This window comes from Trematosphaeria pertusa, assembly GCF_010094035.1.
Source record: "Trematosphaeria pertusa strain CBS 122368 unplaced genomic scaffold BU26scaffold_11, whole genome shotgun sequence".
NCBI classification, from domain to species: Eukaryota; Fungi; Ascomycota; class Dothideomycetes; order Pleosporales; family Trematosphaeriaceae; genus Trematosphaeria; species Trematosphaeria pertusa.
In genome coordinates, this window is record NW_022987222.1 from 912102 (window position 1) to 924878 (window position 12777).

Consider the following 12777-nt stretch of genomic DNA (forward strand, 5'->3'; position numbering starts at 1 on the left):
GATACTAAAATATATCTGCGAATGTACAGCACGATACCAACAATATGTGCATGTGATATGAAAATTGCTCGCTCAGAGGCGTGCTGTAGAAACCAGGCTGCAGAATGTTGACGCGATGTATTAGTATTAAGCTGCGGTTCATCTATATGCATATCCATCGTCCACATTACGGGTATCTCCGTCGCCTTCTGGACCTTTAACTACCCTCTATCAGCAGCCAAGTCCTCTCTTTACAGTAAGGGCTCATCTCCAAAGCGCTTCGCGTACAGGCCCAGCGCCTTAATGGGGAAGATGAACTTGTAGTTCGGGTATGAGATCATGCTAGCACAAGCGTCAGTCTTTCTTCCTTCCTTGCCACAATCAGAGCAGAGCGACTTACCAAGACTTATTAAACACGCCTTCAATCGCCTCCTGCAGCCACTCCCCATTCTTCTGCTGCCTGCTCATTATCAACCTCAGAGCCCTCTGGATCGGCTCGCGATCTGGATACTCTGCTTTGAGCAGGCCGATAACAACCCAGGCCGTTTGCACGACTTGCGACTGCGGATGCTGCGTGTACACGCCGTCTTCGCAGCTCTTGTACGTCTCGCCCCAGCCGCCGTCGTCCATCTGCCGATCGAGGAAGAATTTGCACGCTCGGCGAACGCGCTCGGACGTCGTGTATGTTTCGCCGACGCAGGCGAGCGATTCGAGCGCGAACATGCCCGCGTAGGTGAAGCAGATGCCCCAGGAGCCGTACCAGGAGCCGTCGGGGCGCTGGGCCGCGCGAATATAGTCCACCGCGCGCGCTTTGAAGGCTTTTATCTCGTCGGCGCGGTAGTCGGGGAAGTATTTCTGGAACATGTGGAGCGCGGTTATGCAGGCGGTTGTGCATTCCGGGTAGTCATACTCGACCATGATGTTGCCGAAGACTTCGGCGGCATTGAGCCATTCGAGTTTATGGGAGCCACGCGTGGGCTCGTACGAGGCGCAGCCGCCGGACTTGTTCTGCATGGTGAGGAGCACGTCGACGGCGTCCTTGCAGCGGTCGTCGGCGACAAGCTTGGGATAGCCCTTTTGGTTCTGCAGGAGGAGAACGCATTTTAGGCCCTCGGAGGTGCAGTCGCTGACCGTGTAGCCTTGCTTCTTGGTGCTGAAGGGCCACGCGCCTTTACGCTGCTGGCGATAGCATTGGTGCTGGTCGCGGCACTCTTCGCGCATCTGATGGTCTTCCAGGAACTCTAATGCTCTAGTGAGCACGGGCTGCCATTTGGGATCTTTGGTGAAGCCGCCAGCCTCGCAGGCTTGGATGACGAAGCCCGTGTCCCAGACCTGGACGCCGTTCGTGCCGTTCATGAGCATGCCTTCGTCTTTCATCCAGAGAAACTCGGGCAGCGTCTTGACATGCTCGCGAAAGGCGCAGCAGTCTAGTCCGCCGCGGATGTACGCGACCAGCGTGTTCATGGGGCCGTTGACGGGACCGAGGTTGGCGAAGCAGGTGTTTTCGTCCTCGGCTTCGATGAGCCACCATACGTGGTCCTCTGCCTTTTTGGCGAACCAGTCGGGGCGGAAGAAGGGGAACCAGAGAGTGGCCAGGAACCAGAAGAGGATCCGAAGGATCAGGGTTTTGGGGTGGTAGTCGTCGGTTGGGGCGATGTCGTTGCGGTGCTTGCCGAATGTTATGCTCTCGTAGGGCTGGGTGAGCAGTTCGGAGCGCAGTTGGCGCGTTAGGTCGTTAATGGGGTAGGACCATTTTTTGGAGTAGACGTAGGACATGGGCAGCATGACTTGTCGCATGTGGATCCACCACCGCCAGGGGGCGATTGGCACCCAGTCAGGAAGTAACCTAAAGCCATCAGTACGCTTTTCTCGTATATGCCTTGTAGATGGTCGCCAGATACATACCACAGCTCTGGCGGCACCGGATTAACAACATCCCAATCCAGCACCCCAAGCACGCTTAACCAAAACTTGCCCCAATGCGGGCCCCTCAAAGCACCGCCCAACTTCCACAACGTCGCTCTCGCCTTCCTCATGCGCTCGTCCTCCGCATCTACGCCCAGCAGTCTCAGCACGGTATAATTCATCGCAGTCCCGAACACGCTGCTATCGCCCTCAATGTGCAGTCCCCAGCCCCCATCCTCTGGGTGCTGCCGTGCGAAGAGGTAGTTTTTTATTTCTACGGCGCGCGAGTGCGGAATCGGCGTCTCGGTGACGTACCAGGTGATTACGAGGCCGGGTAGGAGGAACATGGGGCCTCCGTATTCGCAGCCCCATTGTCCGGATGGGAGCTGGAGGTGCGAGAAGAAGGAGAGGGCATTTTCAGCGGATTGGAGCGGCGTCTTGGCTGGCGGGAGGCTGGGCAGGCCCTACAGAATCATACATTAGCGCTCCTGTTCAAGTCGTTCGAGCCCCAACGGTTGGAGAAGCAATTGTCGGTGGAGGGTTGGGGTTGGCAAACCCACCGTGTCCAAGCCCAAGAAATATTTCTCTGCCCTGCTCTGCGGCCACTTCTGCGCCTCCTCATCGCTCTCCAGGTACTGCCAGACCTGGCACCCACGGTCATCTTGCAGCCTCCACTTTGTATAATCCGTCTTCTCGTCTTTCGGCCCGCTCTTCACCGCTCCATCGGCCCTCTTCCCTTTCAGCTTGTGCGTGCCATTGGCCTGCGCCATGGTGCTCGTCTGCGTCTTCGACATAACAGCACACGTTCGCAATCAAGTGTCCATGGCGAAATGAGGGGCGCCGCGCATTCAAGTATCAATCAAAAAGTTGCATTCGGAGGCCCGTTCGGACATCTTGGCAGGGACCGTTGCCGAATCGGGGTGGGCGCTCGGCTTCACGTGTTCGGCCCGGAAGGCTTGGGCGTCCGAGTTCCGAACGCACTTGCAGCAACGACGTGACGAAATAGCGAAATTCCCGTACTGAATTCTTTTTTTGTTCTGCTTCGTGATTCCTTTAGCAATCTTTTGGATCATGGCGAACCATATCCCCTTTGTTGTCCTTGTGCCCATGAATCAAGCTCGTCACCTTGCCCTGATAGACACGATTACTAGGCATCCCTATAGCGATATCAGTTTTATGTGACCAGTAGAGTATCAGAGCCAGATTCTCCCCGTGAGTTTCTTATTATTGGACTGGCTACCTTCCAAGGTTTGTACAGTACAGTGCGATAAGATAAGAGTTTGCACTGTTTGATCCATCCCGCCACCTTTGCCCCGCCAAACAATTCGACTCATCGCCCTACCTTTTCTCCAATTCCTCACCAACACCCCCGAACCCATTGCACTTCCCGTAGAGCCCTCAGTCAACCTTTCCGCAGCATGGAGGCCCAGATTAAAGAATGGCAGGACCGTGCCGAGGCTCTGAAGCCCCTCAACCTCAAGCAAATCGAGCCCTCCCTCGCCGAGCTGGACGCGCACCTCACCCTCCGCTCGCACATCGTCGGCTACGGCTTGACCGAGGCGGATACCACGGTCTGGCAGACGTTGCGCGGAAACCGAGTGGCGCATGCGTACATCAAGCAGAATCTCATGCCCAACCTCTGCCGCTGGTTCAGGTACATTGAGGAGGCCTATCCGCAACAAGCCGCCATCCCGGAGCGGCCGAAGGAGAAGAACAACAATGGAGAAAAGCAGAAGGATGATAGTGCGAACTTTGATATTGGACTTCAGGACGTTGGGGACGGGACGGGCATTGTGACGAGGTTCCCGCCCGAGCCTTCGTAGGTGCTTAGGTCCCCAATCGAATTTGCGGATGCTAATAGTACAACAGAGGCTATCTCCATATCGGCCACGCCAAAGCCGCGCTCCTCAACGACTACTTTGCGCACGAGAAGTACAAAGGCACCCTCCTCCTCCGCTTCGACGATACGAACCCGATCAAGGAGAAGCAAGAGTTCCAGGACGCCATCGTCGAAGACCTTGCGCTCATGGGCATCAAGGCGGACAAGGTCTCACACACAAGCGACTACTTCAAGGAGCTGTACGAGTACTGCGTGCAGCTGATTAAGGAGGGGAATGCGTACGCGGACGACACTCTGCAGGAGAAGATGCGGGATGAGCGCATGAAGGGCATTCCTAGCGAGCGCCGAGACTCCAGCGTTGAGGACAATTTGGCGCGCTTCGAGGAGATGAAGAAGGGTACCGAGGAGGGCCAGCGATGGTGCATCCGTGCGAAGATGTCCGTCGACGACCCGAACAAGGCCATGCGCGACCCCGTCATCTACCGCTGCAGCGACGAGGAGCACCACCGGACGGGCGATGAATGGAATATCTACCCCACGTACGACTTCTGCTGTCCCATCGTCGACGCAATCGAGGGCGTCACCCACGCACTGCGTACGACCGAGTACAACGACCGCGACGCTCAGTACCAATGGTTTCTCAAGGCCCTGCGCCTCCGTCCCGTCTACAACTGGGGCTTCGCGCGCCTGAACTTCGTTAGGACACTACTTTCCAAGCGCAAGCTCACCAAGATCGTCGACTCAGGCTTTGTCTGGGGATGGGACGACCCACGCATGCCGACCGTCCGCGGTGTCCGACGACGAGGTGTAACTATCCCGGCGCTCCGCGAGTTCATCCTCAAACAAGGACCCTCCAAGAACATCGTCAACCTCGACTGGTACAGCTTCTGGGCAACAAACAAGAAGTACATCGACCCGATCGCCGCACGCTACACCGCCATCGCCGAGGATGCCAAGGTGCCCGTCACTGTCATCGGTGCGCGCGAGGGCGTCATCACCGAGGAGAAAGACAAGCACGCCAAATACACCAACCTCGGCAAGAAGAAAGTCGTTTTCAGCTCCTCCATCATCATGGAGCAAGAGGATGCCGCCTCCTTCGCCCAAGACGAGGAAATCACCCTGATGAACTGGGGCAACGCCATCGTGCGCAAGATCAGCCACTCCATCAACCCGCTCGCGAAACCCTCAGGCTTCAAAACCGTGACGGCTCTCGAGCTCGAACTGCATCTCCAGGGCGATGTTAAGAAGACCTCGAAGAAGGTCACCTGGCTGTCTACGGATCAGAACTTAATTCCGGTGGAGCTCGTCGATTTCGATTATCTGATCACGAAGGATAAGCTAGAGGAGGGAGATCAGTTGGAGGACTTCTTGAATCCGAACACAGAGACCAGGACGAAGGCGCTGGCCGATTGTAATGTTGCGGAGCTCAAGGTGGATGATATCGTACAATTCGACCGCAAGGGCTACTTCCGCATCGACAAGGCGTTTGCGCACGGCGAGCCGGCGATCGCGTTCCAGATTCCGACCGGTAGGGGTAAATAGGGTTATGTATAGCTCATTTTAGGCCTGAGCCAGGTGGATAGATAAAATCTGAGTTGTACCGAAAAGCATTTATATCCATGGGCCTACGACTGTGCTTACGTGGTCTTTCTTCTGATGGATAGAGAGAGGTACATTGTCAATGACAAAGAAAAAAAATGAACATAGGAGTTTCCATCACCTGCGTGGACTATGCGAACCTTGGAAGGTGGTTTGGTGTATGCAACATTAGGAACCCAACTACCCATGGAGGAAAACACTGAGCGCAGCAGCAGTTCCTCGCGCTATTACAACACGCACTGGCAGCTTTAGCTTCGCCTTCCCCTTGCAAGAAATCCGCCGCTCCCCGAGGAGGCATCGACCCAAACAAATCCACCCCCCAAATTTGGTTTAGCTGAAACTAGTTGGCCAATCAGAGACGGTGCGCCCCGTAGTCAACCCGGATTCTCGCCGGTGATTGGGTGGGTGTCCCCACTGCCACGTGCGGGTAGCGAATGAGTCGCCGCTTTCATCGAGTTTGACGGGAAAGATTTGAGTTGAGCGGTGCTGAGGATATATATGGTCTTGCTATCTAGCATCTGAGCACGTGCGAAGCCGCCTGGCACGATGCTTTACTACGCGACGAAAGCCGTTACGAGGCGGGCTGAGCAAGCAGGGCAGTGGTGCTGAAAGGTGGCGTATGGCATGTCGGAGGAGGTCTTCACGGAAGAGGGGTGTGATGTGAGTGGTGTGTGTGAGTGTTGAGCAGAAGGATGTCTTATCTAGCACGAGTTGTCAAGATGGGGAGAAGCAAAGAAAAGCAAAGGCTAAGGAGCGACAAAGTTGGTTTTTTTTGCTATTTAGAAATGCATGCATGCGGCTGGAGCGACCGTGAAGCTAAATGAATGAATGAGAATCCGAACCGAACCATCAAAAGGAGACCCCGGTAGAGACAGACCAGGGTCGATCCAACAGAGAGCTCTAAACGGCCGAAGAGATCGTCGACGCCCAAGATGACAGAAACCTCCCAACGAGTGCAATGTCAGTCTGATACCTCCCTCCCTTATCCCCCTCGCCTTTCCTCTTCCACATACACACCACACCCTGTCTATCAGTTCCCGTCAACACCCTCCACCAGGTTTAGTTCCTAGCCTTCTCCCTCACCTCGCCACCTCTCATTCCAACTCTCGCCTCGGCATCCTCTCGTCGAAGCACCTTATGCTTCCCACTCCAAATGCCGAACCTCCTCTTCACCGCCTTCCAACTCTCAATAGCTGCCACGTAGATGGCGACAGCGCCGAAGCTGACACCCCACTCCCACGTGATGGCGGCGTGTTTGAACACCTCGCGGTTGATAATGGGTAGGTAAACGATGGCGAACATGATGCTGAAGCCGGCAGTAACAGCCCAGAAGAGGAAGCGGTTGCGCCAGACGGTCGGGAAGACGGACAGGCCTGGTGGTGCGCGCGAGTCTGGGTAGAGATTAAACAGCGAGCGGGAGAAGTGTTTGACTTCCCAGGCGGTAACGAGAAGGAGGAGGGTGATAGTAGCGTACGTCGTAGCGCGGGCGCGGAACACAACGTCACAGCTCTCATTCCACCCTTCGTTGCACCCACTTCCCAAGTTGCCGCCACCTGGCCCGACATACGCCACAACAGAGAAGCTCATGAGGCACAGGCTGCCGAGGAAGAAGCCGTAGATGAACTTGTCGACGATGAGTTCTTTAGTGAAGACGCCGACTTTGAGGTCATGTGGCGGCCGGTACATGCCGTCTGTCTGGGCTTCTTCCATACCGAGGCCGATGGCGAGGAACGAAGAGGTGATGAGGTTGACCCAGAGGATTTCAATGGGTGACAGCGGGAAGACAGAGTGGTTGTCTGTGTCTTTGAAGGCGAGGCCGATGAGGAGGAGGATTACTTGGGAGATGTTGGAGATGAGTAGGTGCATGAGGAACTGATTGCGTTAGCATCAACAGTTCTGGTTGAGGATGGTGGGTGGCTTACCTTTTGGATGTTGTCGAACAGGCGACGACCCTCCTCTACCGCTTTGACGATCGAGGCGAAGTTATCATCTGTGAGAACCATCTTAGCAGCATCTTTCGCGACATCACTGCCTGTACCCATGGCCATGCCGACATCCGCATTCTTTAGTGCTGGGGAGTCATTCACGCCGTCGCCGGTCATGACACAGAAGCGCTTCCTCCTGTGGAGAGCCGAGACCATGTTGACCTTCGTGCGAGGGCTGCATCTAGCGACGACTAGGGGAAGCATGTCCATTCTGTCAATCTCTTCATTGCTCATTCGGTCAAAGTCCGTTGCGAGCATGACAGCCTTCTTGGCTTCTTCGGGAGGTAAAGTGGGATCCAGGATGCCGACGTCGCGGGCAATAGCCTCAGCCGTTCCGATATGATCGCCGGTGAGCATGTGAACAGTGATGCCTGCGATTTGGCATTCGCGAACGGCGCCCTTGGTTTCGAGACGAGGTGGATCGTAGATGGCGACGAGACCGATGTACTTCAGATCCTTTTCGACTGCATCGCGATGGAGCAAGTTCGTTCCGAGCGCCAAGATCTTGTGCGCAATGCAGAGTACGCGGAGACCGTTGTTAGCCATCGACTCTGCCGTCTTGTACATCTCAGCTTTTTCGTCGTCGGGGATAGCAAGGCATGGAAGCATGAAGTCAGTGGCACCTTTGGTGTAGACATCGAGGTGACCGGCTTGCTTGTCTTCGTAGACGACGGTCATCCTCTTGATGGTCGAATCAAATGGGAATTCAGCGGCAAGCGCAACGTTTAGGCTAGCGAGCAATTGCTCTTTGCCCATGTTGAAACGCATAGCAAGGACCTGCAGTGCAACTTCGGTGGGTTCTCCATTCGCCTTCCACGGCCCGCGCGATCCCATCGTGCTCTGACCCGAGGCCGTGGTAGGGCGAGTGATGGTGGCAGATTGCAGGGTTGAAGCATCGGTGTCTCCATCATCATCACTAAGGACACCGGCAGCGAGGTCCTTTTCGTTCCTTTCGTTGCTGACGGAGGAGCACGAATCGACCGAAGGGGTGACTTTCGCCTCATTACAGAGAGCAATGGTTCGAAGAAAGCGAGTGGAGGCCGTGTTCGGGATGTAGTCATCCTGGTCTAGGCGCTCGCCGTCTAGAGTGACATAGCCGCTGGTTGGGTTGTAAGGATCTGTAGTGTCCTCAACGGACAATGTCCCAAACCCCGGGATTATCGCCTTTCGTGTAATCATTCGGCCTTGGGTCAGCGTCCCCGTCTTGTCGGAGCAAATGTTGGTGACACCACCAACTGCCTCAATGGCCGAGGAGACACGGATAATGACGTTAGACTTCGCCATAGCCTTGGCACCGATCGCAATGGTGATGGTGAGCACGGCAATGAGCGATTCCGGGATGACGGCCACGGCGACGCAAATACCATAGATGAGCACTTCGCCGCCCACCTGCCATTTGTTTGCAGAGAATACAATGATGGCAAGCAGGATGGCAAGGGCGAAAAGCAAGAGGGCGAATTTACTCAGGCCAATTTGCAGGGGGGTTCCATCAAGTCCAAGAATGGACTTCCCGGTCTTGGTGAACTTCTTCCAGAGCTTCATCAAGGGAGTCTGGGTAGTGGACTGGTCGCCCTTCTGACGCAGCATCTGTGCGATCTGTCCAACTTCGGTTCGCATTCCGGTCTCGACAACGATACCGGTGCATCGACCTTGCTTCATCTCGCTTCCAGCATATGCGAGGTTTGTTCGGTCGGAAGTGCCAACATCCTGGTTGAAGATGAGGTGAGGGGTCTTGTCTACAGGCAGCGCTTCTCCAGTGAGGAAGGCTTCGTCTGTCGAGACATTGACGCCGTCGACAAGCCGTAGATCGGCTGGGACGATGTTACCAGCAGCCAGCCGGACGATGTCGCCGGGCACAAGCTCCACGGCCTTGACCTTGATGATGTCTCCATCGCGGATGACCAAGGACTCGGGCGCAGTAAGCTTTTTGAGTGATTCTATCGTCTTCTCGGCCTTGTAGTCTTGCCAGAATCTGCATGAGTTAACCACAGCCGGCGACAAAGCGTTGATTCTATCTTACCCGACGACAATGTTGAGGAGAATGACGGCAGTGATAACACCGCCTTCAATGTAGTCACTAATGCCAAAGCTCAATCCCATAGTGATGAGGAGGACCTATGCACGCGGGTTAGCATGCTGGTAGTCGATAGCACCAGCACGTGCTGGACTGTCTGTCGAAATGCTAGCTGGAGATGCATCTAGTGGGATCCGGACTGCATGTCGATGTATATATGATGTGAGGGTGCGCATCTCGGTTGTGGCCTAGCTCTGGGCACGCTGCATGTTGGCCACTTGCAGGCGGAAGCGTCGGAAGGGGCAATGAGAAGGAGTGCACGTACGAGAGTGAGGCTGTTGGACGCCTGCCTCATGAGAATCGCCCACAGAGAAAGCCCTTCAGCTCCCTTAACCTTGTTAGGTCCATAGTGCCGAAGGCGAGCGTCCGCTTCGAGGGCGCTGAGTCCATTGCTGTGACGGGGTTAGCACCTTCCCGGGCTCTCAGAGAGGTGGAGGAGCGCACCCGATAACCACATCCAGCTCCTCGGCGACCTGCTCTGCGGTGAGGGTGTGCCAAGGTGTGAACGACGAGGTATTTCCGTCGTCGCGTGATGCTGGCTCGGGGCGGTTTGGTTGGTGTGTAGCAGCCGATCCATGGTAGGGTCGTATAGGAGGTTCTGTATCCTGAGGAGACGTCTCCTCGACCGCAGGCAGTTCGGTTTCACCCATTCAATATGCAATAGAACACCGGAGGTGTGGTTGTGGGTAGGAATGGAGGGCGTCGCGCGGGTAAGATATAGCGGTTTGGGTGTTCCCACTGGCGGGCGGGGTCACGCATCGCTAGCCCGGCGACAAGCGTGGGGAGCGTCTTGGTATTCCTCGCTCGCGCCTTCCGCCTGCCAGGCCTCGCCAGTCAGGGACGGGCACATCGCTGCAGGCACCCCACGGGCTGCGCTCCGCTGCATCGCCCGTTGGGACCACGACGGTGACGATGAATGCGAAAACGCCGCTCTGGACTGGCGCGCTGCCCGAGCGGTTTGTGTGTGCGATTGTGCGATTGAGCCTCCTCCGCTCGCCGCCTCTCGCCGCCTCTCGCCGCCCCTCTGCACCGGAGAGCGACAAGGCCCTTGGCTGACGATTCCAAGACGTCTCTTTATGCCCTTCGCTCCGTCGTTCGATACGCACGGCGCATAGCCACGATGCCGAGAGCGTCCGGGAAGTTGGCAGCACGGTGCTCGCCGTGGCATGCAGCTGGTCGGTCCTGGTTGGGTGCCCTGTTCCCATTCCGCTGTTGGTGAAGAAGTGCATCGAACATGCATGCGCCTTCCTCAACGTTGGCGAAAGTCCCGCGCCGGTCCACATCCGTTTCCCTAGCTATTTTTTCATTGGCCATGTCCGCTTTATCAGCTGTCTTTCAGGGCCGCTAGCCGTAATTTTCCCAGGCGTCGCGAGCCATGGCTTTCAAGCACCGCTTCCACGTCGACCGCAGCGCTTCTCTCGCTATGCCACCGGTACCCAGCTTAGCCGACTCCCCCAGCGCGTGTCGACAGTCCCACGCCATACACCTGTGTGTATTTGGTAGTCATCCAACTTTCTCAATATACTCCGCCGAGAGTCCTCTTCCAGGGACTGTCCACCGGACCAGTCGGGTGCTGTCAGCGGGCTGGGGATGCCGAGGCATGCAGGGCGGCGTGGTACAGAGTTGAAAAGCGATTTTCGCATCCCGATGCGAGGGAGATAGCAGAGGATTCAACCTTCCCGACGAAGTCACGGAGTCGTGAACGAGAGACGTCTGCACTCTGGCACAATGGTTCATCCGATCCGAAAAATGGCTCACTCACGGCGGCCTCTTATCGATAGCGAAGAGCCTCGGGCCACGGGGCTCGCTTCTGCCGTGGTCTAGGCCCAGCACTGTCACCTGCAACCTCCAACCTGCATTAGGTATTGGCTGACTCGTCGGTAACAACCAGCCCTGGAGCAATGACCGCAACCATCATCAAATTCACAGTCCAGAGGCACAAGCAAGAAAACACCCTTTTTATTTCTGTCCTATCTCAGGACAATGCCGCTATGTAGCCCGGGCCTTATGCCGTTACCCAAACCCCTCCCAATGCAGAGTCGTAATAAGTCGTAAGTCGCTCCCGCCGACACAGCTCTCAGCCCTCAGCTCCCAGCTCTCAGCTCCCAGCTCTCAGCGCTCCCGAAACGTCTCCGCTTCCGAGACGTCTGAACACCGGCGAGGCGCGAGCTGCGTGTCGGCTTCGACCATGGCCGCCTCGAGTGACATATTGAAGGTCGCGGCGAGGTACTGAGCGTAGCGTTTTCGGTAGGCTGCCGCCATGTCGTCGCTCGACTTGTACAGCTCCTTTTTTGACGCACTGCCTGTGTGCACATTAGACGAAGAGCCTTTGTCTGAGCGATCTTGTATACCCGAAGCGGGATGGAGAACTATCGAAGGCGGGCTAGGTGCAGTCTTGGCTGCGGTCTTGGGAGAAGACGAAGGAGAAGGAGTCGTGTTGAAGGGGAGATGAGGCATGGTGAATGGCTCAAAGTAGTTCGCTCTTTGAGTGAGGATAGTTCTCTGGCGTCGATCCCGGCTGAAATGCGTACTGATTGGTCTTTAGACGAGTTTAGACGAGTCTTGAGGATAGGGCTCGATGATTGCTGCTTCTTGCGAGGAGCAGTCAGCGATCCTTTTATACACTGGCCAGCACCGATCCGGCCGCAACGCCAGGCCAGCACGAATCGCAGTCTAATGATAAGTTCAGACACGGACACCGATGGTAACCCAGTGCCATGCATCACGATCCGATCCAGTATTACGCCATCATTGGCGGTGGGGCCCATCCTACTCTGGAGCGTGATCAATCGGGCTAGCTGCGCCATTTTCGACTCTGCTGCCACACACCGCCAGACCCGCTCCCGACCAACAAAAACCTGGGGAAAGCCACGATATCTCAGGGGCACCGCTGACCACCAGTACCCATTCGGCCTCGTGCGTTTCCCTCCTGCAACTACGGATTTACACCAATGCCGGCTCCTTGATTTCAAGACCTGGCCGTCTCCCTCACTCGACAGTGGCTTTCTCCACGATACTTGCAGAGACGTGTCTCCTCACGATATGTAGCGTCATGCCCTCTTGTGGACGCTCTGCTTTTCCATGACTAACGCCCAGAGCCGTTGCGCCTGTTCCTTGCTGAGGATTCGCCACGTCTTCCGGCTGTGCGGTTTCTGGAACCAGCGCGATGACACAAAGGCACGCAACCAATAATGCCATATCGACTGACGATGACGACCTGCCTCAACCACGGCTCCGCTGTGGATACACCCGTGGCCACGCCCAAACGAGGCGTTTGCTGCTTTGAGACTGCTGCATGCACCGTCGCTGAGGTTGCAGGGCCAACAGCTGCGCCACCAGTATTATCCCTTCTCAGCTTATCGCCCAAATGCAAGGAAAGTAGTCTAGACAGACAC

General features: G+C 56.2%; 4 protein-coding genes across 4 annotated transcripts; 1 reads left to right on the forward strand and 3 right to left on the reverse strand.

The window, feature by feature from the left end:
• Nucleotides 1-98: 98 nt before the first annotated feature.
• Nucleotides 99-2882, reverse strand: BU26DRAFT_521603 (terpene synthase). Its single transcript, XM_033829577.1, has 4 exons — nt 2445-2882; nt 1885-2348; nt 380-1825; nt 99-321 (listed from the first exon to the last, which is right to left on the reverse strand). Exons 1-4 carry the CDS (start codon nt 2652-2654, stop codon nt 231-233), a joined length of 2211 nt encoding a protein of 736 aa, XP_033681126.1. The 5' UTR covers nt 2655-2882; the 3' UTR covers nt 99-230.
• A 300-nt stretch (nt 2883-3182) lies between these two features.
• BU26DRAFT_461664 (glutamyl-tRNA synthetase) lies at nt 3183-5602 on the forward strand. The gene is made up of 2 exons (XM_033825074.1): nt 3183-3703; nt 3754-5602. The coding sequence occupies exons 1-2, from the start codon at nt 3303-3305 to the stop codon at nt 5264-5266; spliced, it is 1914 nt and encodes a 637-aa protein (XP_033681127.1). The 5' UTR covers nt 3183-3302; the 3' UTR covers nt 5267-5602.
• A 514-nt stretch (nt 5603-6116) lies between these two features.
• BU26DRAFT_521605 (sodium transport ATPase 5) lies at nt 6117-9689 on the reverse strand. The gene is made up of 4 exons (XM_033829578.1): nt 9648-9689; nt 9329-9423; nt 7246-9280; nt 6117-7195 (listed from the first exon to the last, which is right to left on the reverse strand). Exons 1-4 carry the CDS (start codon nt 9675-9677, stop codon nt 6383-6385), a joined length of 2973 nt encoding a protein of 990 aa, XP_033681128.1. The 5' UTR covers nt 9678-9689; the 3' UTR covers nt 6117-6382.
• Nucleotides 9690-11494: 1805 nt separating this feature from the next.
• Nucleotides 11495-11839, reverse strand: BU26DRAFT_431992 (uncharacterized protein; the record flags this gene model as incomplete). The annotated part of the gene is made up of 2 exons (XM_033823947.1): nt 11495-11685; nt 11734-11839. 2 exons carry the CDS (start codon nt 11837-11839, stop codon nt 11495-11497), a joined length of 297 nt encoding a protein of 98 aa, XP_033681129.1.
• Nucleotides 11840-12777: the final 938 nt, after the last annotated feature.

What these genes read in the sequence shown, in the direction of transcription:
- BU26DRAFT_461664 (XM_033825074.1), top strand. Translation starts at nt 3,303, where the DNA reads ATGGAGGCCCAGATTAAAGAATGGCAGGACCGTGCCGAGGCTCTGAAG. An exon ending in AGGTTCCCGCCCGAGCCTTC is followed by an intron (nt 3,704 to 3,753) that starts GTAGGTGCTTAG and finishes ATAGTACAACAG; the next exon opens with AGGCTATCTCCATATCGGCC.
- BU26DRAFT_521605 (XM_033829578.1), bottom strand. Translation starts at nt 9,677, where the DNA reads ATGAGGCAGGCGTCCAACAGCCTCACTCTC. An exon ending in CGTCCAACAGCCTCACTCTC is followed by an intron (nt 9,424 to 9,647) that starts GTACGTGCACTC and finishes CCGCGTGCATAG; the next exon opens with GTCCTCCTCATCACTATGGG. An exon ending in TGTTCGACAACATCCAAAAG is followed by an intron (nt 7,196 to 7,245) that starts GTAAGCCACCCA and finishes TAACGCAATCAG; the next exon opens with TTCCTCATGCACCTACTCAT.
- BU26DRAFT_521603 (XM_033829577.1), bottom strand. Translation starts at nt 2,654, where the DNA reads ATGGCGCAGGCCAATGGCACGCACAAGCTGAAAGGGAAGAGGGCCGAT. An exon ending in CCGGTGCCGCCAGAGCTGTG is followed by an intron (nt 1,826 to 1,884) that starts GTATGTATCTGG and finishes TGATGGCTTTAG; the next exon opens with GTTACTTCCTGACTGGGTGC. An exon ending in GGCGTGTTTAATAAGTCTTG is followed by an intron (nt 322 to 379) that starts GTAAGTCGCTCT and finishes CGCTTGTGCTAG; the next exon opens with CATGATCTCATACCCGAACT.